The 27,492-nt window shown below is 41.6% G+C and overlaps 1 protein-coding gene and 1 pseudogene across 1 annotated transcript; one reads left to right on the forward strand and one right to left on the reverse strand.

Moving 5' to 3' along the window:
• Window positions 1-26,435, reverse strand: part of LOC128575931 (sphingosine-1-phosphate phosphatase 1-like) — a 45,005-nt pseudogene extending 18,570 nt beyond the window's left edge.
• Window positions 8,772-9,519, forward strand: LOC128575933 (60S ribosomal protein L7-like). The gene has a single exon (XM_053577752.1). The coding sequence runs from the start codon at window positions 8,893-8,895 to the stop codon at window positions 9,517-9,519; it is 627 nt and encodes a 208-aa protein (XP_053433727.1). The 5' UTR covers window positions 8,772-8,892.
• Window positions 26,436-27,492: the final 1,057 nt, after the last annotated feature.

Below are 27,492 nucleotides of genomic sequence, written 5' to 3' on the forward strand. Positions count from 1 at the left end.
AAAGTATTTTATGAGGAGGACCCCCCCGGGCAATTGAAGCTGGTTCAAAAATACACCACTGGGACCTGATCAAACTAAAAAGTTTCTGCACAGCCAAGAACAGAGTAAGTAAAGCAAGCAGACAGCCCTCAGAATGGGAGAAGATATTTGCAAGTTATGTCTCCGACAAAGGTTTAATAACCAGAATCCACAGAGAACTCAAACGTATAAGCAAGAAAAGAACAAGTGATCCCATTGCAGGCTGGGCAAGGGACTTGAAGGGAAACTTCTCTGAAGAAGATAGGCGCACGGCCTACAGACATGAAAAAATGAACATCACCCTTAATCATCAAAGAAAGGCAAATCAAAACTACTTTGAGATATCATCTAACTCCAGTAAGATTAGCTCATATCACAAAATCCCAAGACCAGAGATGTTAGCGTGGATGTGGAGAAAAGGAAACACTTCTACACGCTGGTGGGAATGCAAATTAATACATTCCTTTTGGAAAGATGTTTGAAGAACACTTAGAGATCTAAAAATAGATCTGCCATTCAATCCTGTAATTCCTCTACTAGGTATATATGCAGAAGACCAAAAATTACATTATAACAAAGATATTTGTACCAGAATGTTTACTGCAGCCCAATTCATAATTGGTAAGTCATGGGAAAAGCCCAAGTGTCCATCGATCCACAAATGGATTACTAAATTGTGGCATATGTACACCATGGAATATTATGCAGCCTTAAAGAAAGATGGAGACTTTACCTCTTTCATGTTTACATGGATAGAGCTGGAACATATTCTTCTTAGTAAAGTTTCTCAAGAATGGAAGAAAAAGTATCCAATGTACTCAGCCCTACTATGAAACTAATTTTCATATGAAAGCCATAACCCAGTTATAACCTAAGAATAGGGGGAAGGGGGAGACTGAGCAGAGGGCGGGGGGAGGATGGGCAGTGGGAGGGTAATTGGTGGGATTACACCTGCGGTGTATCTTACAAGGGTGCATGTGAAACTTAGTAAATGTAGAATATAAATGTCTTGGCACAATAACTAAGAAAATGCCAGGAAGGCTATGTCAACCAGTGGGATGAAAATATGTCAAATGATCTATAAAACCAGTGTATGGTGCCCCATGATCGCACTAATGTACACAGGTATGATTTAATAATAAAAAAAATAAAATAAAGAATGCTAGGATTACAGGCATGAGCCACCACACCCAACCAGATTGAACTTTAAAATTATTATGTTGCACTTAAAACTATATTTTCCAAGTATTTCACAAATTTTATCTAGTCAAAATAGTTTTAAATTTCTCCTATATTTTCTTCTTGTTCTTCTTCCATTTGTTTTGGGAACTATTCTGCTCAATTTCCAAACATTTGAGAATTTTAAAATCATCTTGTCAGAAGAGTTTTGATGCTCTACATAGTAAGTTAACCATATATCAGAACTGTGACTAACATCTTTTGCTTATTTTATGTTTATTTGTTGGTTGGTTGGTAAGTATTAATAGCCTATTGACTCTGCAGTAAAATACTGTATCTACTCTCTGTGAAGCAAGTGTTGTATCTGGCAGACACTGTAAAATTCCCACTGTGCTCCCATCTGTCATATTTCCATGTAACTTCAGGCATAGGGAAACATTCAAAAGCTCACAAACAATTTTCTGGAGAGATTTCTTTTTCCTATTCTGTTAACAAATATGACGGGGGGGAATTGAACACAAAAAGTTCTTATTTATCTTTGTAATTCCTTGTATAGAGAAATGTCTTGAGTATTACAATTTTTAAATTGAAACATTATTATACTTTCTGTTTTGAAGAACTGGATCACAAAAAGGGCTGATATGTGAAAGAGAGAAAGGAAATTGGAGACTAACTGCCTTCTATCCTCAGAACAAAGCTGGTTCTGAAATGAAAACAGAACACAGGTCACAAAGAGTGAAAGGGCTCATCAAAAGAAGCTCAAATGGGCTCAGCACAGTAGCTTTGTGGTTAGGACTCCGGCCACATATACCTGGGCTGGCTGGTTTGAGCCCAGCCCTGGGCCTACTAAACAACAATGACAACTACAACAACAACAACAATAACAAAACAGCCGGGCACTGTGCTGGGCGCCTGTAGTAACAGCTACTTGGGAGGCTGAGGCAAGAGAATCCCTTAAAGCTGAAGAGTTTGAGGTTGCTGTGAGCTGTGATGCTACGGCACTCTACTGAGGGCTACATAGTGAGACTCTGTCTCAAAAACAAAAACCAAAACAAAACAAAACTCAAATAAACAGGTTTACAGGAAAATTAAAAGTTTTTTTATGGGGCTGCTTTTTACAAATTTGCCATTCTTGAGGAGGCTCTGGATGCTTCTAGATCTTGCTGAATCCTCCTTTTTCTTTCTTTCTTTCTTGCTTTTTTTTTTTTTAGAAAACGAGTCTCTTTCTGTTGCCCAGCATAGAGTGCAGTGATATCATCCTACCTCACAGTAACCACCTCAAACTCCTGGGGTTCAAATGATCCCAGAGTAGCTGGGACTAGGGCGGCTAATTTTTTTTAATATTATTATTTGTACAGACAGTGTGTAGGGGGTGTCTCATTCTTGTTCAGGCTGGTCTCCAACTTCTGAGCTCAAGGAATCCTCCCACCTTGGCCTCCAAGAGTTTTAGGGTTACAGGTGTGAGCCACTGCACTGCCCAAATCCTCAATTCTGCACAACAAATTCCATCTTGATTTCCCTTTGAAGGAAATTATCTTGGAATAAAATCAGTCTGGATAATCTGGTGGTGTCTTCTGTTAGAAGAAAGAATGAAACATGCCATCCTGGGGCTAAAGAACTTTAGTGAAAGACCACTTTTCAAGTACAACAGTGACATCTAGTGGAAGAAATACTTCAGTAATTTACCAAATAGAAGAATTAAATATTTTTTGTTTCTGTTGGTTAGAAAAAATATGCTTTAATTGCTAAAATTCTTATATTTCCTTCTTTCTATTTTTAAAGTGTTTATACTGACTTTTCTTCTTGATGATTTTTATCCATGTATTTGTTTTGAAATAAATACTGGAGAAATTTTAAAAAAGAAAAAAATACATTATTTTATTTTATGACAGAGTCTCACTTTGTTACCCTTGGTAGAGTGCCACAGCATCATAGCTCACAGCAACCTCAAACTCTAGTTCTCAAGTGATCCCCTTGCCTCAGCCTCCCAAGTAGCTGGGACTACAGGTGCCTGCCAGAGCTGGGCTATTTTATTTTTATTTTTTTCATCAGATCACTTGAATTTTATTTTATTTTTTATTAAATCATAACTGTGTACAGTGGTCTTTTTTTCCAGAGATGGGATCTCATTCTGGCTCAGGCTGGTGTTGAACTCATAAATTCAGGCAATCTAACTGTCAGCCTCCCCAGAGTGGTAGGAATACACATGTGAGCCACCAAAAAAATATGTTTTAAAAAGAGGTGCTTTTTTGGGGGGGGTGGAGGGAGGTGGCAGCGCCTGTGGCTCAAAGGAGTAGGGCACCAGCCCCATATGCCAGAGGTGGCGGGTTCGAACCCAGCCCTGGCCAAAAACTGCAAAAAAAAAAAAAAAAAAAAAAAAAAAGATGTGCTTTTTAATAAATGCTTGTTTGTTTCCTAACTATAGGTCAGTGCACGGATAGAAAAAGTTTCTGGTCCAGGTGTGGTGGCTCACACCTGTAATCCTAACACTCTGGGAGGCTGAGATGAGAGAATCCCTCGAGTTCAGGACTTTGAGACCAGTCTGAACAAAGTGAGAACCCATCTCTACTAAAAATATAAAAACTTGCTGGGTGTGGTGGTAGTTTAGTGGATAGGGTGCTGGCCACATACAACGAGGCTGGCGGGTTCAAACCCAGCCTGGGCTAGATAAAACAGCAACAATGACAACTGCAACAACAACAAAAAAAGTCAAGCATTGTGGCGGGTGCCTGTAGTCCCAGCTACTTGGGAGGCTGAGGTAAGGGAATCACTTAAGCCCAAGAGTTTGAGGTTGCTGAGAGTTGTGATGCCAAGCATTCTGTCTAGGAAAAAAGAGGGGAGGGAAGGGGAGAAGATGGAAAAGAAAAGAAAAAGTTTCTGACACTTATACTAACAAGGCTCTAGTGACCCATGCGACCAGGACCTTCGTCCCTATGTTCAGCAGGATATTGGGTAATATTTGGCATCCACAGAACTTATTTGGGCCAGGGAACAAGTCTGCTCCTAGCCACCTTCCTTCCCTTCAGTAAAACTCTGATCAATTTTCATCACACTGGTCAACACAGCCTTCCTGGCATTCTCCGAGTTATTGTGCTAAGACATCAAATGTGTCAAACGGTATATGAAGCTAGTGTATAATGCCCCATGATCATATCAATGTACACAGTTATGTTTTAATAAAAAAATTAAAAAGAAAAACTCTGATCAAGTTTTTTGACAGTGGCCATGGAGACTATGGGTGGGGCTTTGACTATCCCCCTCAACAATGTTTAGAGATAATGATGACATTGTAGCTAGTGGCCTCTGAGTGGAGGTTTTTCCAAGCTTCTTGGTCCGCTTTTAAAGAATCTGGGTACTTAGAATTAATGTTCTCTCTCCCATTTTCATACTTCGTATGGTTGTTTTAGAACTGTCAAGGGTGGCGAAATTGTAAAACCACAATGTAAATGATATAATTAGCCAAAGTTTATGCAGGGTGGCAGAGATAGTTGACAAGCCAGTTAATGCTGGTTCTCGTCTGTGGTTATCAGCTCCTGGGTGAGCTTCTGCCTCAGGGTGTACATAGGCTTGAGTTCAGAAGGGGAGAAAGGAATTCAAGTAAAATTTCTACATAGATACATACGAGAATAAGAGGAGTTTAATTTGCTATCTCCTCAAGCAAATAAAAGAAGATTAAATAAACAAAGCCTGTTAGTAAGTTCTATGTTGTTCTTTATTCTCTTTCATGTTCGGTCTTGCTAAGAAGTCCTAGGAAATTGCCTTGCCCTTCTCTAGCAGACATGGCTGCTTCTAATGTTTAGAAGAATCCTGAGGAGGACAGAAAGCTCCCATTTGTTCAGCGTCCACTATGAGCTAAGATTTTACACACAGTAACTCAGACCATGCTTCTTATGCACCATCCTGATGTGTAGACTTTTTTTTTTTTTGTAGAGACAGAGTCTCACTTTATGGCCCTTGGTAGAGTGCCGTGGCCTCACACAGCTCACAGCAAACTCCAACTCCTGGGCTTAAGCGATTCTCTTGCCTCAGCCTCCCGAGTAGCTGAGACTACAGGCGCCCGCCACAACGCCCGGCTATTTTTTGGTTGCAGTTTGGCCGGGGCAGGGCTTGAACCCGCCACCCTCGGTATATGGGGCCGGCGCCTTACCGACTGAGCCACAGGCACCGCCCTCGTTTTTGTTTTTTAAAGACAGGGTCTTGCTTTGTTGCCCAAGCTGGAGTGCTGTTATGCAATCATAGCTTATTGCAGTCTGGAACTCCTGGGCTCAACAGTGCTCCCATCTGAGCCTCCTTAGTAGCTGGGACTACAGGTACACACTACTGTGTCCAACTAATTAAAAAATACATCATTTTTGAAAGATGGAGACTTTTACATTTTTTGTATTTACCTGGATGGAGTTGAACATTCTCTTTCGTAAAGTATCTCAAGAATGGAAACGCAAGCGCCCTATGTAGTCATTACTAATTTGAAACTAGCAGATGAACAATGATAGGCCCACATGAGAGAAAAACACAATTAAATTCAAGTGGGGGTGGGGGAATGGGGGAGGAGACTCAGTAAGTTCCTACCTAACCACAAAATGTAAGGGTATGTGGCCAGCTACAACTTGGATGCTACCTAAGAAATGCAAACAAATGAAATACAACTGTATGTACGCTTTTATTAATCTGAAATTTAAAAATCTTTTAAATTTTTTTTGAGGCAGAGTCTTACTCTGTTGCCCTGGGTAGAGTGCTGTGGTGTGATCATAGCACACAGCAACTTCAATGTCTTGGGCTCGGGGGATCCTCTTACCTCAGCCTCCTGAGTAGCTGGGACTACAGGAACCACAGGTGCTTGCCATGACACATGAGAGATTAAGGAGCAAAAATAAGAAAATATTCTGAGAGGTGAACCGAAGGAAATTGGAGTCCAGATTCTGTGTGGGCAACGTGGCCTTTATTCCACTCAGGTGCGAGTGAGCTGAGTTCGAAAAAGAGGTCAGCATGTGGGTTAAGGTAGATGGGAATGTAAAAATTTGGGGCTGTAGGGACTGCCATATTCATTTCTTCCTGGGCAGGATGTTCTGTTTGGGTGTTCTATTTGGGCGAGTCCTTACATTTTGCACTCTCAACAACCAACTAGTTTTTCTACTTTTAGTGGAGCTTGGGTTCTCACTCTTGCTCAGGCTAGTCTCCAACTCCTGGACTCCAGTAATCTACCTGCCTTGGCCTCCCAGAGTGCTGGGATTGTAGGCCTGTGCCACCATGCCTGGCTGGGAGCAACAGTTTCAAGGAGGCAAGATTGGCCCAATCAGAACTCTCTGGGTGATCCTCTGAGTTTTTCTTGATTTTTCCAATGAAGTTTCTGTGAATCCCAAAGTGGAGTCCGGGCTGTGCCCCTGAAGTCGTTATGTTCCAACTTTGGCTTTAAAGCTCCAAGGTGTGAACTCCAGCTGCTGGGATTCACATGTGCAAAGCTGTGCAAGTCCATGCTGGGTACTCTGGGGTCATCTACAGAGGAGCATTACAATTAGACCCTTACTATTCCTGTCTCAGTCCTTCTTGCCTTCATCTCCTTTATTGATTGAGTTCCTTCATCTTATGGGTGAATAAAAAAGGAAAAACTAGGGTGAGGATGCTTCTTTTCATAGTTTGAGTAAATAAAGGAGGGGTAAGAATTTAAAACTAAGAGTTCAAAGGAAGTTTGTGGCCACGCTAACCCTCACTCTAGTGCAGTGGTTCTCAATCTTCCTAATGCCGCGGCCCTTTAATACAGTTCCTGTGATTATAAAAATCTCCTCTTTTCTTTTTTTGGAGACAGAGCCCCAAGCTGTCACCCTGAGTAGAGTGCCGTAGAATCACAGCTCACAGCAACCTCCAACTCCTGGGCTTAAGCAATTCTCTTGCCTCTGCCTCCCAAGTAGTTGGACTACAGGCGCCCGCCACAACGCCTGGCTATTTTCTGTTTCTAGCTGGATTCGAACCTGCCAGCTCTGGTGTATGTGGCTGGTGCCTTAGCCGCTTGAGCTACAGGCACCAAGCATCAAAAAAAAATCTCCTCTTTTCAATGTTCATTAACTTTCTTATCACCATGCCTGCTCAGAGGCTAGGACACCAGCCACATACAAAGGAGCTGGTGGGTTCGAATCCAGCCCAGGCCTGCCAAATGAAAGGAAAAGTAAGTGAAGCACCTTATTACTTAAAATATTAATAAATAAATAATTTTGGACAGTGACTGTTCTGGTGATAAGAAAGTTGTTTGTTTGTTTTTTGAGACAGAGTCTCAAGCTGTCACCCTGGATAGAGTGCCGTGGCATAACAATTCACAGCAACCTCAAACTCAAATTCTTGGGCTTAAGTGATTCTCTAGCCTCAGCTTCCCAAGTAGCTGGAACTACAGGTGCCCGCCACAATGCCCAGCTATTTTTTTGGTTGTATGTGTCATTGTTGTTTGGCAGGCCCAGGCCGGGTTCGAAGCCACCAGCCTGGGTGTGTGTGGCCAGTGCCTACCCACTGAGCTATGGGCAACGCAAGAGGAGTAATTTTAAATAAAATTTACACAAACAGGCTCAGTGCCTGTAGCTCAGTGAATAAGGGCTCCAGCTACATACACCAAGGCTGGTGGGTTTGAGCCCAGCCAGGGCCTGCTAAACAACAATGACAACTGCAACCAAAATATAGCTGGGCATTGTGGCAGGCACCTGTGGTCCCAGCTACTTGGGAGGCTGAGGCAAGAGAATCACTTAAGCCCAAGAGTTTGAGGTTGCTGTGAACTGTGATGCCACAGCACTCTACTAGGGTGATGTAGTAAGACTCTGTCTCAAAAAAAAGGATATATTGGATATTTACCTCTACCTCCAAGATACATCAGTTTAATTGGCACTTTTGGATAACATTACTAACAACTGTTTGCGTAATTTTTTTTTTTTTTGGAGGCAGAGTCTCACTATGTCACCCTCAGTAGAGGGATATGGCATCACAGCTCACAGCAACCTCAGACTCTTGGGCTTAAGTGATTCTCTTGCCTCAGCCTCCCAAGTAGCTGGGACTATGGGCGCCCACCACAATGCCTGGCTATTTTTTGTTGCAGTTGTCGTTGTTGTATAGCAGGCCCGGGCTGGGCTCAAACCTACCAGCCTCAGTGTACATGGCTGGTGCCGTAACCATTGTGCTACAGGAGCCCAGCCAATATATCCTCTTTTTTGAAGGAATGATCTGTAACTTGTTGTGATCAATTAATTGTAAACTCCCCAGGCCTCAGCCTGGCCAAGAGAATTGAGATGTAACAGATGTAAATATTGTGCCAGTTAGGAACGAGTTTGGTTGTCCATGGTGAAAGCTAAGTGTATGAAAGGTTGACCAGATACGTGATATTCAGAGTGTGACAGTCCTCCAACTGATCAGACACTACTTGGGGGGTAGTGTTCCCACTGTAGGAGGGTGGGCATCTAAGACCTGCTCTTAGGAGGTTGTTAGGATGGTGAGAGGACTCAAAATCATGCCTATGAAAAATACTTGAAGAAACAGATTTCTCCCCATGGCACTACGGAAGGCAAAAATAGAGCCAACTGCCTCTTTTTCCGGCTGGAACCATGGCGGCTGTTGAAGAGAAGAAAAAGAAGGTTCCTGCTGTGCCAGAAACCCTTAAAAAAAAAGCGAAAGAATTTCGCAGAGCTGAAAATCAAGCGTCTGAGAAAGAAGTGTGCCCAAAAGATGCTTCGAAAGGCAAGGAGGAAGCTTATCTATGAAAAAGCTAAGCATTATCATAAAGAATATAGGCAGATGTACAGAACTGAGATTCGGATGGCTAGGATGGCAAGAAAAGCTGGCAACTTCTATGTACCTGCAGAACCAAAATTGGCATTTGTCGTCAGGATCAGAGGTATCGATGGTGTGAGTCCAAAGGTCCGAAAAGTGTTGCAGCTTCTTCGCCTTTGCCAGATCTTCAATGGAACTTTTGTTAAGCTCGACAAGGCTTCCATTAACATGCTGAGGACTGTAGAACCATGTATTGCATGGGGGTACCCAAATCTGAAGTCAGTAAATGAGCTAATCTACAAGTGTGGTTATGGCAAAATCAATAAGAAACGAATTGCGTTGACTGATAACAGTTTGATTGCGCAGTCTCTTGGTAAATATGGTATCATCTGCATGCAGGATCTGATTCATGAGATCTATACTGTTGGAAAACGCTTCAAAGAAGCAAATAACTTCTTGTGGCCCTTTAAGTTATCATCTCCATGGGGAGGGATGAAGAAAAAAACAACCCACTTTTTACAAGGTGGAGATGCTGGTAACAGGGAAGATAAAATCAATAGGCTTATTAGAAGAATGAACTAAGGTATCTGCCCTGATTGTTTTTGTAATCTGGTCAGTTAATAAACAGTAACTGCTTTCAAATTGAAAAAAAAAAAAAATAGAGCCAACTGATAGATACCACAGAAATGCAGATTTTAGCTCGAATTGAGGAGTTATTCATGCTAGAACACTCCCAAAATAAAATGAGTTGTTGGAGGAAGTAGTTAAATTTCTAGTAGTAGTAAAAGTAATAGCCTTCCAACAGCTTAAGAAAAGCACAGCCCATGGAAATAGGACATAGCCAGATGTGAAATGTTTCAGGCAGCCCTATTCACTTAGGCTTGTCCTGTTCTGACTCAATTTGCAGTAGCCTCCATCCTGGAATGCTTGTTCACTGTAAAATTTGGTTCCCACTTTTTCTTAAAAAATTAAAGTGTTAGAAGAGTTAAAAGAAAAAAAAAGAAAGGCCATAATTTATTGAAGATTTACAGTGTACCAATTACTATTCTAAATAGTTTACATGAATTAACTGATTGTATCCTCCAAAATCATCCTAGAAAAGAAGGGCGGTGCCCATAGCTCAGTGGCTAGGGCACTGGCCACATACACCGAGGCTGGTGGGTTCAAACCCAGCCTGGGCCAGCTAAAAAACCAACAGTGAAAATTGCTACAACAACAACAACAAAAAATAGCCAAGCATTGCGGCAGATACTTGTAGTCCCAGCTACTTGGGAGGCTGAGGCAAGAGAATCACTTATGCCCAAGAGTTTCAGGTGATTGTGAGTTGTGACACCATAGTACTCTACTCAGGGCAACAGCTTGAGACTCTGTCTCAAAAAAAAAAAAAAAAAAAAAAAAGAAAATCCTAGAAGGAAGTATTATTATCCTCAGTTTAACTATAAGGAAACTGGGCATGTTTCTCACCTTTTGGCTACGATCAAGTGAAGATAAGGAAACTGGGTCTGGGTGCAGTGGCTCAGGCCTGTAATCCCAGTACTTTGGGAGGTCAAGGCAGGAAGACCACTTGAGGCCAGGAGTTTTAGACCAGCCTGAGCAACAAAGCAAGACTCCAGCTCTATACAAAAAGAAAAAAGAGAAAAAAGGGGAAACTGAATTTATTTGCCCAAGGCCAGGCAGCTAGAAAATGGCAAATTTGAATCCACAGAGTCTGACTCTAAAGCTTGAGTTCTATCTATCATTTATTTATTTCTGTGACACAAGGTCTAGCTTTATTGCCCAGCTTGCAGTGAGCTGTGGTCTGGCTTGACAGACAGGTCTCATGCCAGACCACAGCTCACTGTAACCTCCAACTTCCACACTCAAGCAATCTTCCTGCCTCACCTTCCCAAGTAGCTGGGAGGTACAAGACACCACTCCCAGGTAATTTTTTATTTTTATTTTTTAGAGACCGGTGTCTTCTTTTTTTGTCTTAGGCTGATGTTGAGCTCCTGGCTTCAAATGATCTTCCTGCCCTGGCCTCCCAAAGTGCTAGGTTTACAGATATCAGCTGCCATGCTCAGTGTATTTTTAATTTTTATTTTTGTTTCTATTTGTTTGTTTGTGGAGATAGGATCTCCATCTGTTGTCTAAGCTAAAGTACAGTGGCATCATCATAGCTCACAGCAACCTCAAACTCCTGGGCTCAAGCGATCCCCCTATCTTAGCCTCCTGAGTAGCTGGAACTACAGGTGCACCTTACCACATCTGCCAACTATTTCTACTTTTTGTAGGTATGTGGTCCTCCTTGTGTTGCTTAGGCTGGTCTTAAACTCCCAGCCTCAAGTTATCCTTCTGCATCAGCCTCCCAGGTAGCTGGAATTACAGGTGCTTGGGCCACCATTCCTAGTCCAAATCCTATTCAAGTAAAGGCTTGTAGACTAATGATAGGGGTGGGGTGGGGTGAAAGGTGTGCTGGGAGATCAGTTCTGGCTAGGATGAAATTTACATGAGACTAATAGCTACATTTGTTGGACATTTATTGTGTGTCAGGCATTGGACTAAGGATCTCACATACATTAAGAGATAATACAGTAAAGCACCTGTCTGAGGGTTGAGTACATTATAATACTCAATTTACTACTCGCTGGTAAGTTACTACTGTGATCACTTCTAATCCTCTCTACAACTATATTAGATGGGTTTTAGTGTATCCACTTTGTTAATGGAGAAGTGAAGTCTTGAGAGATTAAGTAAATCACCCAAGGTGAAACAGCCAGTTATTCCTGCAGCCAGCAAATGAACTCAAATACATCTGCCTGAACCTATAACCCTATCCTATGCACTTTACCCTGCTTCCCCTCGAGCACCCACTCTTCCAACGTGGAAGTTTTGTGGTTCTCTGAAACCAGACATAAAATGATAACTTTAACTTGAAAAAAGAAGTCTACACAAACTTAGATAAATCTTACAAATTAGTAGAACATTTAGCTATTTGAAGTTAAATCACAAATAGTATGACAAATGTATATCACAAGTACAAGGAAATTGCATCGTTTTTGTCTTTTAACTTTCAAACCCTCTTATTTATCAGCTACAGATAGTCTTCCTGGTTCTTCTCTTTCCAGGTGCCAATAAATGAAGAGAAACTCAGTGTCAGAACAGTGATTATGAAAGTTAAATGGCCCCGAAGGATCAGAAGTGAATAAAAAAGGCTTAGGGGCTACGACTTAAAAGCCTTTGAAGAAAAAAGGACTTGACACCATAATTGCAGTCTCCTGCAGAGGGTTGAACTGTAATTGTGTTCTCTGCCTTAAGTGAGCAGCTGGAAAAGGCTGCTTGGTCTGTTAGAGGTACAGAGAAAAGTCCAGCACTGGTCTACGTAGATATACATGGAAACTGGCCAACAGGCTGGGCACAAATGGTGAAGAAGTAAACCAAGAAAAATCAAACCCAAAGCCTCTGCTACAAGTGCATGAGTACAAATGTGGCCTTCAAGGTGAAGAAACCCCAAGTCAAAAATCTGGCCCATATTGTCCCAATATGTTCATATTATGCATATTTTCAGGCTTGTCAGAAGTCCCCATTTATAGCATGTTCTTCCTATAGACAAAGCTCCTTTAGGCTGTGGCTCATGCCTATAATCCTAACACTCTGGGAAGCATAGGATGCCTTGAGCTCAGGAGTTCAAGACCAGCCTGAGCAATGGGCTAGACGGGTGTTATGGCAGGTGCTTGGCGTCCCAGCTACTCAGGAGGCTGAGGCAGGAGGATCACTTGACCCCAGGAGTTTGAGGTTGCTGTGAGCTAGGCTGATGCCATGGCACTCTAGCTTGGGCAACAGAGTCAGACTATCTCAAAAATAAAGAAATAAAACAAAAATTCAGATAGAACCAGAGAAACAAACCCATGGGGACTTAGCAGAGCCAAATTAGAAACGATTCCATAAGGACCTTTCATAAATAGAACACATAGAATTCCCACAACAAATAACTCAGAGGAGGAACTCAGTCAAAAACAAGAAAGGAAGCAATATCTACAAAAGTCAACAGAGCCAACCATAAATGTAACAAAAGACCAGACACTGAAGGAGACCAACGATATGAAAGTGTATTTAGGAAACAGTAGGGACTCTGACGAGGGGGCTGGAAAGAACATTATAGAAAAGAACAGAGAGAGAATGAGAGATGTGATTTAAAAAAAAATCCAGAAGGTAGTGCAAAAAGGAAAAAGAATACTATGTGAAAGAAAATTTAAGGAATATAAAAACCAGAATGCCTCTAGTAAAAACTTCTAGAGGAGATGTAGAGAGAATGGAAGATAAATATTCAGAGACAAATAATAATGGAGAATTTTCCCAGACATGAATCTACGATTAAAAATTCTAGTTACTTAGAGGCGGAGCAAGATGGCAGCCGAGTAACAGCTTCCTTGCATCTGGGCACCATGAGTCTGGAGAGATAGGACTCCAGGCATCTCTGGCTGGTGGGATCTGCCTATCATCACCCCTGAGAGGATACAGGGAGTCAGCGAGAGACTTCTGGACCCCAAGAGGAGGACTAAAACAGTGGAAAACCGGCAAGTGGTCGCGTGTGTTCAATCCGTCTAAACCCGCCCGCAACTGTAAGTTCAGTAGCAGAGAGACTGCAAACCAGAAAGGCCTTACCTGTGAACTGTTTTGGTGTCTTTGGACTTGGCACTCAGCTGAACTGCCTTGCAGAGAGCCTGAGTGGGAGTGCAGAGAACTTTGGCCTTTGTCTAGGGCCCCAGTCTCAGCCAGACGGAGCTAAAAGTGTTTGGCTCTGGGTCACAGGCAGCCACTGTGAGCGATCTGCCCCGGCAAGCTCCGCCCTCAGGGGCGCAGAGCTAGAATTGGGTGGGAACTGGTAACCCAGTGACCAAGTAGCCTAAGGTGGGGTCTGAGCCGCCTTGCAGCACTAATGCTCGGGGGCAGAGGGAGACCAGTTTTGGCACACAGGGTAAGTGGATAGCCACTTCAGCAGTGATTCCAGCGACAAGCACTTCCCTGGGAAAGCTTCTGCTCAGCAAGTGAACAATTTCAAAGAGCCTTTTAAGTGGGCTGAAGAGAGATTTAGGGTGTCTACCCGCTGGGGTTTGAGAAACTAGCAGCCTCCAGTCGTATCAGAACTGTGATTAACATCTCATACACCAGAAGACCACATGTTGCCCAGACAATATTCAATAACATATATATACTGCTTTGTTTTTGGTTGTGGTTGGTTTTTTTTTGTTTGTTTGTTTTGTTTTTTTGGGTTGGTGGTTTTTCTTGTTTATTTTGATGTTGTAGATTGTTGTCTTGTTTTTTAAGTTCAACCTTTTCCATACAGATCCTTTTTCTTTCTCAATTTTGCTAGTTTAATTATAATTTCCCATTGCTGCCTATTTCAATAATTAGAACTTCATTTTTGTTAGTGTTTCAACCGCTATTATTTGGTTTTCCACCCAATTTTATCCCGTAAAGTTTTCTGTTTGCTTGTTTTGGTTTGATTTATAGCATTTTTGTCTTTCCTCTCTACGTGGTGGAGGTGGGGTACTGTGTCTGATCAGGTTAGCAAAGAGCTGCTGACCTCAAGGGAACCACCCAACTGGGCACCCCCAGAAGGTGAGTTTTTTTTAAGGTTGTATCAAAGTACCCTACTGTACACCTATATTGCTCTGTCTCCCTCTTTCTGTCCCTCTCTTCTTTTTGTCAATATTCCTTTTACCCACCCCATCTCCTTTCTCTGTTTTTCTTTTTTTTTCTTATCACTCGGTCCTCCTTTCTTTCATCCCTTTTTTGCTCCTCAACCTTCTCACCCTTCTGGTCCTGTAACCCTTAGTCCACAGGCACAAGAACTTAAAGAGCAAGAGGAAGTGAAAGGAAAATTAGGGCAAGGAAACAGTTAAAAGAAATCACTCATGAGGAAGAATCAGCAGAAAACTCCAGGCAACATGAAGAACCAGTCCAGAACAACCCAGCCAAGGGACCATGAGGTAGCTACTGCAGAGGATTCCACCTATAAAGAAATGTTAGGAATGACAGAAAGGGAATTTAGAATACACATGTTGCAAACAATGAAAGAAATGATGGAAACAATGAAGGAAACTGCTAATAAAGTGGAAAATAACCAAAAGGAAATTCAAAAACAGAATCAAATAAGAGATGAACAATATGAAGAATATAAAAAGGATATAGCAGAGCTGAAGGAAATGAAACAGTCAATCAGGGAACTTAAAGATGCAATGGAAAGTATCAGCAACAGGTTAGACCATGCAGAAGAAAGAATTTCAGAGGTAGAAGACAAAGTTTTTGAGATAACTCAGATAGTAAAAGAGGCAGAAAAGAAGAGAGAGAAAGCAGAACGTTCCCTGTCAGAATTATGGGACTTTCTGAAGCGTTCCAACATACGAGTTATAGGAATTCCAGAAGGGGAAGAAGAATGCCCCAGAGGAATGGAAGCCATACTAGAGAATATTATAAATGAAAATTTCCCAAATCTCACCAAAGATTCTGACACACTGCTTTCAGAGGGCTATCGGACCCCAGGTCGCCTCAACTCTAACCGAACTTCTCCAAGACACATTGTGATGAACCTGTCCAAAGTCAAGACAAAAGAAAAGATTCTGCAAGCTGCCAGGAGTAAGCGCCAGTTGACCTACAGGGGCAAATCCATCAGAGTGACCGCAGACTTCTCTAATGAAACTTTCCAGGCAAGAAGACAATGGTCATCTACCTTTAATCTACTTAAACAGAACAATTTCCAGCCCAGAATTCTGTACCCTGCTAAGCTAAGCTTAAAAATTGACGGAGAAATCAAATCATTTACGGATATACAAATATTGAGGAAATTCGCCACAACAAGACCAGCTGTACAGGAAATACTTCAACCTGTTCTGCACACTGACCACCACAATGGATCAGCAGCAAAGTAAGAACTCAGAAATTAAAGGACAGAACCTAACCTCCACACTGATGCAAAAGATAAAACTAAGCAATGGACTCTCACAAAATAAGACGAATAGAATACTACCACACTTATCAATTATCTCCATAAATGTTAATGGCTTGAATTCCCCACTGAAGAGACATAGATTGGTTGACTGGATTAAAAAACACAAGCCATCCATTTGCTGTCTGCAAGAAACACACCTGACTTCAAATGACAAATTAAAGCTCGGAGTCAAGGGTTGGAAGACAATTTTTCAGGCAAATGGAATTCAGAAGAAAAGAGGAGTTGCGATCTTATTTTCAGATACATGTGGATTTAAAGCAACTAAAGTCAAAAAAGACAAAGATGGTGACTTTATATTGGTCAAGGGAAAAATACAACAAGAAGATATTTCAATTCTAAATATTTGTGCACCCAATTTAAATGCTCCCAGATTCTTAAAACAGACCTTACTCAGTCTGAGCAATATGATATCTGATAATACCATAATAACAGGGGACCTTAACCCTCCTCTTACAGAGCTGGACAGATCCTCTAAACAGAAATTAAACAAGGATATAAGAGATTTAAATGAGACCCTAGAACAACTGTGCTTGATAGATGCATATAGAACACTCCATCTCAAAGATAAAGAGTATACATTCTTCTCATCACCCCATGGAACATTCTCCAAAATTGATCATATCCTGGGACACAAAACAAATATCAACAGAATCAAAAGAATTGAAATTTTAAGTTGTATCTTCTCAGACCATAAGGCACTAAAGGTGAAACTCAACTCTAACAAAAATGGTCGACCCCACCCAAAGGCATGGAAATTAAACAATCTTCTGTTGAATAACAGATGGGTGCAGGAAGAAAGAAAACAGGTAATCATTAACTTCTTTGAGCATAACAACAATGAAGACACAAGCTACCAAAACCTGTGGGATACTGCAAAAGCAGTTTTGAGAGGAAAATTCATCGCTTTAGATGCCTACATTCGAAAAACAGAAAGAGAGCACATCAACAATCTCACAAGAGATCTTATGGAATTGGAAAAAGAAGAACAATCTAAGCCTAAACTCAGTAGAAGAAGAGAAATATCCAAAATCAAATCAGAGACCAATGAAATTGAAAACAAAAGAATCATTCAGAAAATTCATGAAACAAGGAGTTGGTTTTTTGAAAAAATTAATAAAATAAATAAACCATTGGTCAGACTAACGAGGAATAGAAAAGTAAAATCTCTAGTAACCTCAATCAGAAATGATAAAGGGGAAATAACAACTGATCCCACAGAGATACAAGAGATCATTTCTGAATACTACCAAAACTCTATGCCCAGAAATTTGACAATGTGTAAGAAATGGATCAATATTTGGAATCACACCCTCTCCCTAGACTCAGCCAGGAAGAAATAGAGCTCCTGAACAGATCAATTTCAAGCACTGAGATCAAAGAAACAATAAAAAAGCTTCCAACCAAAAAATGCCCTGGTCCAGATGGCTTCACTCCAGAATTCTATCAAACCTTCAAGGAAGAGCTTATTCCTGTACTGCAGAAATTATTCCAAAAAATTGAGGAAGAAGGAATCTTCCCCAACACATTCTATGAACCAAACATCACCCTGATACCAAAACCAGGAAAAGACCCAAACAAAAAGGAGAATTTCAGACCAATCTCACTCATGAACATAGACACAAAAATTCTCAACAAAATCCTAGCCAATAGATTACAGCTTATCATCAAAAAAGTCATTCATCATGATCAAGTAGGCTTCATCCCAGGGATGCAAGGCTGGTTTAACATACGCAAGTCTATAAACGTTATCCACCATATTAACAGAGGCAAAAATAAAGATCACATGATCATCTCAATAGATGCAGAAAAAGCATTTGATAAAATCCATCATCCTTTTCTAATTAGAACACTGAAGAGTATAGGCATAGGTGGCACATTTCTAAAACTGATTGAAGCTATCTATGACAAACCCACAGCCAATATTTTACTGAATGGAGTAAAACTCAAAGCTTTTCCTCTTAGAACTGGAACCAGACAAGGTTGTCCTCTGTCACCTTTACTATTCAACGTAGTGCTGGCAGTTCTAGCCAATACAATTAGGCAAGACAAGGAAATAAAGGGAATCCAAATGGGAGCAGAGGAGGTCAAACTCTCCCTCTTTGCTGACGACATGATCTTATACTTAGAGAACCCCAAAGACTCAACCACAAGACTCCTAGAAGTCATCAAAAAATACAGTAATGTTTCAGGATATAAAATCAATGTCCACAAGTCAGTAGCCTTTGTGTACACCAATAACAGTCAAGATGAGAAGCTAATTAAGGACACAACTCCCTTCACCATAGTTTCAAAGAAAATGAAATACCTAGGAATATACCTAATGAAGGAGGTGAAGGACCTTTATAAAGAAAACTATGAAATCCTCAGAAATGAAATAGCAGAGGATATTAACAAATGGAAGAACATACCATGCTCATGGATGGGAAGAATCAACATTGTTAAAATGTCTATACTTCCCAAAGCAATCTACATATTCAATGCCATTCCTATCAAAATACCAACATTGTACTTTCAAGATTTGGAAAAAATGATTCTGCGTTTTGTATGGAACCGGAAAACACCCTGTATAGCTAAGGCAGTTCTCTGTAACAAAAATAAAGCTGGGGGCATCAGCATACCAGATTTTAGTCTGTACTACAAAGCCATAGTGCTCAAGACAGCATGGTACTGGCACAAAAACAGAGACATAGACACTTGGAATCGAATTGAACACCAAGAAATGAAACTAACATCTTACAACCACCTAATCTTTGATAAACCAAACAAGAACATACCTTGGGGGAAAGACTCCCTATTCAATAAATGGTGTTGGGAGAACTGGATGTCTACATGTAAAAGACTGAAACTCGACCCACACCTTTCCCCACTCACAAAAATTGATTAAAGATGGATAAAGGACTTAAATTTAAGGCATGAAACAATAAAAATCCTCCAAGAAAGCATAGGAAAAACACTGGAAGATATTGGCTTGGGGAAAGACTTCATGAAGAAGACTGCCATGGCAATTGCAACAACAACAAAAATAAACAAATGGGACTTCATTAAACTGAAAAGCTTGTGTACAGCTAAGGAGACAATAACCAAAGCAAAGAGACAACCTACACAATGGGAAAGGATATTTGCATATTTTCAATCAGACAAAAGCTTGATAACTAGGATCTATAGAGAACTCAAATTAATCCACATGAAAAAAGCCAACAATCCCATATATCAATGAGCAAGAGACATGAATAGAACTTTCTCTAAAGACGACAGACGAATGGCTAACAAACCCATGAAAAAATGTTCATCATCTCTATATATTAGAGAAATGCAAATCAAAACAACCCCGAGATATCATCTAACCCCAGTGAGAATGGCCCACATCACAAAATCTCAAAACTGCAGATGCTGGCGTGGATGTGAAAAGAAGGGAACACTTTTACACTGCTGGTGGGACTGCAAACTAGTACAACCTTTCTGGAAGGAAGTATGGAGAAACCTCAAAGCATTCAAGCTAGACCTCCCATTTGATCCTGCAATCCCATTACTGGGCATCTACCCAGAAGGAAAGAAATCCTTTTATCATAAGGACACTTGTACTAGACTGTTTATTGCAGCTCAATTTACAATCGCCAAAATGTGGAAACAGCCTAAATGCCCACCAACCCAGGAATGGATTAACAAGCTATGGTATATGTATACCATGGAATACTATTCAGCCATTCAAAAAAATGGAGACTTTACATCCTTCGTATTAACCTGGATGGACGTGGAGGACATTATTCTTAGTAAAGCATCACAAGAATGGAGAAGCATGAATCCTATGTACTCAATTTTGATATGAGGACAACTAATGACAATTATGGTTATCGGGGGGGGGGAACAGAAAGAGGGAAGGAGGGAGGTGGGTGGGGCCTTGGTGTGTGTCACACTTTATGGGGGCAAGACATGATTGCAAGAGGGACTTTACCTAACAATTGCAATCAGTGTAACCTGGCTTATTGTACCCTCAATGAATCCCCAACAATAAAAAAGAAAAAAAAAAAGACAGAAAAAAAATTCTAGTTACTCTTAATTAGGATACATACAAGCAAAATAACACTTACATGCACTGAAGTTAAACAGTAGAAATCAAAGACAACTAGCAAATATCCAAAAGTACTGAAAGGATGGAAGGGTAGGAACTGGGGAACAGATCAGGGTCAGGTTCAGACGGTCCCGGATTTCTCTTCAGTAGGCTTGTCATTAGCACTTTACCAGATCTGAAATTTGGACATCGAAGCTCAGTGTAGTTAGGGGTATTTCTTCTCAATAGCTACAGTGCTCAGATACAGGCAGCAGGGATAGCTCTTCCATTATTTCTGCTACCAGGTTTCCAGACAGAAGGAGAGTTTGAAGAAGACCCAGTGAAAATGAAGCTTCCATTAGGGAGAAAACAAGTAGCATAAAAGTTATTATATCCTCATGTTGCTCTTTGAAAAATTGTGGACATTCTTTCTGCACAGAGCCAGAGCCAGTCTCTCGGTGACAAACTCTGTTCAGTAGAACTACGTGATCCCTTTACTGACCTTCCGTTTGTCAGCCTGTCTCTTACTTCTATTCTCCCTCATCACCCATTGCTTAGAAACTCTTTTTTCTTTTTTTGAGACAGAGTCTCACTCTGTGCACTGGATAGGGTGTCGAGGCATCCTAGCTCACAGCAACCTCAAACTCCTAGGCCCAAGCAATCCTCCTGTCTCAGTCTCCCAAATAGCTAAGACTACAAGCAACTGCCACAATGCCCTTCTAGTTTTTTGATTTTTAGTAGCGACGGGGTCTTGCTCTTGCTCAGACTGGTCTGGAACTCCTGAGAGCGAACAATCCACCTGTGTTGGCCTCCCAATGTGCTGGGACTACAGGTGCAGCCATCACCCCCAGCCAGCTTAGAAACTCTTTATTCTATACCTTAGAACACTCGTGTGCTATGAGAGGATCTTAGATGTGCTGTGAAATTTTTAAAAATCATTGATTAAGTTCTTTTACTTTTTAATTTTTTTATTTTCACATATACATGTGTTCACTAGGCTCCCACTTTTTGCCTTCACAAAATTAAAAAGCTTAAAATGTAACAACAATAACAATGTTTAAGGTAGGGAACAGAAACAAAAACCTTGCAAAGACCGAATGAAATCAAATACATTCAGAAAAGAAATCAGACAATTGCTGCAACAAAGTATTAAGCAATAATAATAATAGTAATGCAAAGAAAGTAACATTCACATTGTCAAGTAAGAGTCGGTAGGGCGCCGGCCCCATATACCGAGGGTGGCGGGTTCAAACCCGGCCCCGGCTGAACTGCAAACCAAAAAATAGCTGGGCGTTGTGGCGGGCGCCTGTAGTCCCAGCTACTCAGGAGGCTGAGGCAAGAGAATCGCTTAAGCCCAGGAGTTGGAGGTTGCTGTGAGCTGTGTGATGCCACGGCACTCTATCGAGGGTGATAAAGTGAGACTCTGTCTCTACAAAAAAAAAAAAAAAGAGTATGTCTATTATAGACTGCTTTGACTCTGAGTTTCAGTATGGAGTCAGATTAACCTCTTCTTATTATTTTTTTCCCAAAGTATCAAAGAAGAGAAAACTAATATTTATAAACAAAAATAAAAGATAATTTTTGAAAACAGATCATGCCAAATCTTATAGACAATAGAAAAAGAGAAATACTTCAAAATAATTCTACTTAATCTGGATACACCTGATGGTTAAGTTATTATCAAAAGAAGTTCAAGGCACAGTAAGTATATTCCTTTTTCTTTTTTTTACTCTTTTTTTTTTTTGATCAACATAATTTAAGTGTGATATGGAAGTTTAACTATAGGTTTGAGTGTGCTGTGAGGTTTAAAAAAAAAAAAAGGTTGAAAAACATTGCTTTACACTTTTTTTTTTTTTTTAGTTTCCTTCAGATTTTGCCACAAGATGGAAACAGCTACTGAAGGAGGAGAGTTAACAGCAGCCAGAAATGTACCTGGAGAGGTCAAGTTTGAACAATGCTACAAACGCAGATATACAAAAATAGAGTATCCCTTATTTTCCACAACTGACTGAAACCTCTCTTGAGCACTGGATCTACAGATGGAAGGTGGGAACGTAAGCCTGCCATTTTAAGGTATCTCCATTTCTCCTGTTTCTTTCTTTCTTTTCTTTGCTTTCTAAAATTGAGATAGGGTCTCTCACTCTGTTGCTCCTGCTGGAGTGACATGGTGTTATCATAGCTCACTGCGACCTCGACCTCTTGGGCTCAAGGCAGCCTCCTGCCTCAGTCTCCCAAGTAGCTGGGACTACAGGCGTGCTCCACTGTGCCTGACTAATTTTCTTGTTTTTTGTAGAGACAAAACTTATCTGTCTTCCTCAGGGTGGTCTCAGACTTCTGGCCTCTGCCCCCCAAAATGCTAGGATTACAGACGAAAGACACCACTTTCTGCATGTTTCAACACTGCATTCCAGGTAAGTGTATTTGGGAAGTCTTCCAGAATCCACTCCTAGCTCAGTGCCTGTAGTTCAGTGGTTAGGGCGCCAGCCACATACACCTGGGCTGGTGGGTTCAAACCCAGCCCAGGTGTGGTAAACAACAATGACAAGTACCAAAAAAAAAAAAAAAAATAGCCGGGTGTTGTGATGGGTGCCTGTAGTCCCAACTACTTGGGAGGCTGAGGCCAGAGAATTGCTTAAGCCCAAGAATTAGAGGTTGCTGTGAGCTGTGACGCCACAGCACTCTACCGAGGATGGCACAGTAAGACTCTGTCTCAAAAAAAAAAAAAAAAACCCAAACCAGAATCCACTTCTGAATTTTCAGTCGTTAGCTTTACCACACATTTTTTATCTCCACCTTCATTTCTTTTTTTCCTTTATTTTAAAATTTTACGGGGATACAAATTTTTTTTCATGGATACCTTGTATAATGCTTAAGTCAGAGCTTTTAGTGTGCCCATCACCAGAACAATGTTCATTGTACTGATAAGTAAGATTTTATTCCTCATCCCCACCCCACTCTCGGTTTCCAGGGTCCTTTACAGCTCTTTGTGCTTGTGTGTGCCCATCTGTTAGCTCCCAATTATAAGTAACAACATATCTACACTCATTTCTTCTATTCCCAATCTTACTGTCCTTGGGAGGGTTCCTTATTCTAGGTCCTATTTCTCACAACTCAAGTATAAGATGGGGAATAGGAAGACTTCGGACATGCAAAGACTCAAAAGACAAACAAAATGGGTGGCACCTGTGGCTCAAAGGGGTAGGGCGCCAGCCCCATATACCGAGGGTGGCAGGTTCAAACCCAGCTCCGGCCAAACTGCAACAACAAAAAAATAGCCAGGCGTTGTGGCGGGCGCCTGTAGTCCCAGCTACTCGGGAGGCTGAGGAAAGAGAATCACGTAAGCCCAAGAGTTAGAGGTTGCTGTGAGCCGTGTGACGCCACGGCACTCTACCGAGGGCGGTACAGTGAGACTCTGTCTCTACAAAAAAAAAAACAAAACAAAACTATAATGTAAGCTTATTTTGGTAATTCAAATAACCGTGAATACTAGATCATTTAAACCGGTAATTAAATACTAGATCATTTAAAAACTACAATGTAAGCTTATTTTGGTAATTCAGATAACCGTGAAATGTGAGAACACTGATAGCTACATCACATAAACAATCCAGCTATACTGCTCTCAGACTTCCTGTTTAGCATGTGTCCTGAATACATAAAGAGCAAAAATAGAAACTTCTCTTACTGAGACTGTTAATATCATAGCATACAACATAGCTACTTGCTGAGGTGTTATAACAGGCCCTATTTTTATAGAATCCTAAAAGTCCCATGAAAATAAGAGAAACATCAGCTAGTGAGCAAATACCATGCCAAACACAGTTCACTGACAATCTTAGATTATGAACTATTTTGATTAAACGAAAAATTTCAGATATTGATTTATTGTGCAAACAGGCAGCATTGCTTCACAAATAGGAAAAGACTTCCAGACGACGCTTCCCTCCTAATCCTGTCATCCTCACTATGCACATTACATATTTTCCATGTTATTTTAAGAGAGATGCACTACACAGAGTACCTAGGGGGATAAAGTTTTATCTACACTGAAATCAAACGTGGGATAAGTAAGGTTATCAGAAAGGAGTTTTGGCATTAATGTGTATTTGTCGATCTAAGAAGATTTTGTTCTGTAAAGGGGGAAAATAGAGGATGTCTGCTTCCTTAGAATCGCCATAATCATGCACTTTATTCTTTTTTTCCTTACTGTCACTGAAGACGGAACACACTTTATTCTTAAATTAAGGGACTGATTTACAGCATAAGTAAATCTTTTAACAATGTAAAAGACAAATAAAGCAATCCCAGAAATCTAAGAATAAACAGTTCTTCTATACAAAAGACATTTAGTTTTTTTTTTTTTTTGCCTTTTCTTGCAAATAGACAAAAGACCAGTGCAGAAAGATAATTAGTTTTAAACCTAAGTAACATTTATGGACCATGGAGAACTCAAAATTGGAGGGCCAAAAGAAGTAGGCAAAATAAAAATAACTACCATTAAAAACTCTTTCCTGGCTAGGCACCTGTAGCTCAAGCAGCTAGGGCACCAGCCACATACAATGGAGCTGGTGGGTTCAAATCCAGCCGGGGCCTGCCAAACAATGACAATTTCAACTTAAAAAAATAGCTGGGTGTTGTGGTGGATGTCTGCAGTCCCAGCTACTTGGGAGACTGAGGCAAGAGAATTGCTTAAGCTCAAGAGTTTGAGGTTGCTTTGAGCTGTGATATCACAGCACCCTATTGAGGGTGACAGCTTGAAGCTCTGTCTCCAAAAAACAAACAAAAAAAAAACTTTTTTGATGGTCAGGCTGACCTTGCTGTCCTATTTGCCACTTTTATAAACCCACCAGTCTGATTAAGGACCCTATCTTTAAGAAAAACTTTTAAACCATGCATTTTTTAGAGTTATTGCAACAATAACACTGCTGTAGCCTAACAATTGATACTTGCAGATCAATGGTCCAGAAGATTATTAAACCTTCTATCAGCAAAACAGCAACAACATCTCTTGAGACCATGCTCCATTAACTTCCATTAAGGGTAGATTTCAGCTGAAAATTCTTTACTTCACTATTTGGAACTAGCACGTTTGTTTTGAAATTATACTAAGGTTTTATAAACAGTCTCAGTGAATCTAATGACTTTACCTAATACCTATGTCTGAAATAGAATAAGTTTTAGGGAAAACAACATATGTTAACTATAAAACTGGGTCATAGTTTCCTAACAATCAGTTACAAGGAAAATACACTTCCACTGCGCATCACAAGAATTAAAGCAGTTTATTTATTTTTTAGAGGCAGAATCTCACTATTTCACCCTCGGTAGAGTGCTGAGGCGTCACAGCTCACAGCAACCTCTAACTCTTGAGCGCAAGCGAGCCTCTTGCCTCAGCCTGCCTAGTAGCTGGGACTACAGGGGCCCGCGACAACTCCCAGCTATTTTTTTGTTGCAGTTTGGCCGGGGCGGGTGTGAAGCCCAGTGAGCCCAGTAATTAAAGCAGTTTAAAAACTCAAAGTCCAACCATAATGTATTACTCCATTAAAGGTGTTCCCTTTGGGTTCTAAGAAGGGCTCTGGTATCACAACAGAAATTATTCCAATCTCTAGGCCTCCCTTATTACTTAATTTTTTTAAACCCAGAAAGGCCTGTTTGAGGAAACTGACAGACGGTAGAAAGACAGATTTTGGAGCAGACTGGCCAAATTTAAAATAACTGTACAGAGCAAAGAGAACTCCAAGCTTTTAATTGCCCCAAGCTGAGCGGGGAAAGGGGAGGGATTCTTACCTGCCAGCGGCCATAGGTGAGGAGGACCATGGAAATGGGGATGGCGGTGCCGGACATGGCATGCGTGGAGGGCATGCTGTACTCGGAGTTGTAGAAGACCTCCAACTTCACCAGGGGCGGCGAGGCGGCGGGGCCAGCGGATGATGTCTTTGGTGCACTGGCCCAGGAACATGACCAGCACCCAGATGACCACGAGCCTCCGGCCCACCAGGGGGTCCAGGTTCCAGATCCAGAAGGGGAAGAACATGATGTAAAAGAGTTCGTTGCCCAACTCTGGGCCGAAGCAGAACAGGTAGTAGAGCGGCCCGTTGCTCACGGAGGCCAGCTCGCCCTCCTCGCCCGTCAGCGAGTTGCGCGCGCGCGCGCGGTGGCGAGGCCGGGCCCAGCTGGGCGGCCAGCCTGTTCCGCAGGCCGTTGGGGGCCCCACCGCCGCTCGGCGTGGCGGGGCACTGATTGCGGTCGCTCCCTGGGCGGCCGCGCCTCCCCCGGGGCCCTCGCCTGCCGCTCTCGCCGCCGGGGGTCTCCGGCTCGGGGCGCCTCCGCCTCCTCATTCTCCCTCAGGTCGGCGGAGCGGCTTGGCAGCGCTTCCACCCCGCACAGCCGCTGGAAACGGGCCACTTTCTGCGGCTCCTGCAGCCAGCCGGCCAGTCGGGCCAGGCGCTGCCTCAGCGACATGATAACGGGACCCGCCGGGACGGCAGGCTGGCCCCCCGCGAAGCCCGGAACTGTCCCCGCGCGCCCGGTCAGCAGCAGCGGCAGCTGCGCCTCCCTCTAACCGCGCGAGTCCGACGGGTGACGGCGCCACAGGCTGCAGAGACCGCTGCGCGCCCCCGCCCCGCGCGCCCCGCCTCCTCCCACGGCCTCCACGCGCCCGCGCACTTGTGTAGTTACATTGGACTGAGATCCTCCTCTTAGTTCACAGCTGTTACTTTAGCTCACACCCAGAATCAGACACATTTGCAAAAGATTTTCATTGCTTAAGAATTTATGATGCAATTATTTCTCTTATATGTTGCAAGTTTCAGGTTGTCCACATCTGGACATTCCTGTTCATCAGGAGTTTGAGGTTGCCGTGAGCTATGAGGGATGATGCCATGACGCTCCAGTTGGGGCATCAGAGCCAGACTCAGTCTCAAAAAACAAACACAAAAACACATAAAAATATAACTTATTAAAATTTAAAACTAGCATTTTTTTTTTCAGACAGAGTCTCACTATGTTGCACTTGGTAGAGTGCCATGGCATCACAGCTCACAGCTCAAACTCTTGGGCTTAAGCGATTCTCTTGCCTCTGCCTCCCAAGAAGCTGGGAATACAGGCGCCCACCACAACGCCCAGCTATTTTTTTGTTGTAGTTGTCATTGTAGCACTTAAATAAAATTACGTTAATAATGATAAATAAAATATAATTTAGTGAAATAAAATGTATTATGTAACAATAAATATAACATGTAGATGACTTATTTTAAAATTTTAATATAGCTTATCAGATTTTTGAAATGTAAAACAGCTGTTACTGGTGGGTAGCTTGATGGTGATAAGAAATACAATTTTTAGAATTGAAACTAACAAGTAGTGGATGTGGAGAAAAGGGAACACTTTCACACTGTTGGTGAGACTGCAAACTATTACAGCCTCTTTGGAAAAAGTATAGAGAATCCTCAAAGAACTCAAAATAGTCCTTCCATTTGATCCTGCAATCCCATTACTAGGCATCTACCCCAAATAAAAA

Source organism: Nycticebus coucang, chromosome 23 (assembly GCF_027406575.1).
Source record: "Nycticebus coucang isolate mNycCou1 chromosome 23, mNycCou1.pri, whole genome shotgun sequence".
In the NCBI taxonomy this organism is placed as follows: Eukaryota; Metazoa; Chordata; class Mammalia; order Primates; family Lorisidae; genus Nycticebus; species Nycticebus coucang.

Coding starts and splice junctions, on each gene's coding strand:
- LOC128575933 (XM_053577752.1), top strand. CDS start 8,893: ATGCTTCGAAAGGCAAGGAGGAAGCTTATCTATGAAAAAGCTAAGCAT.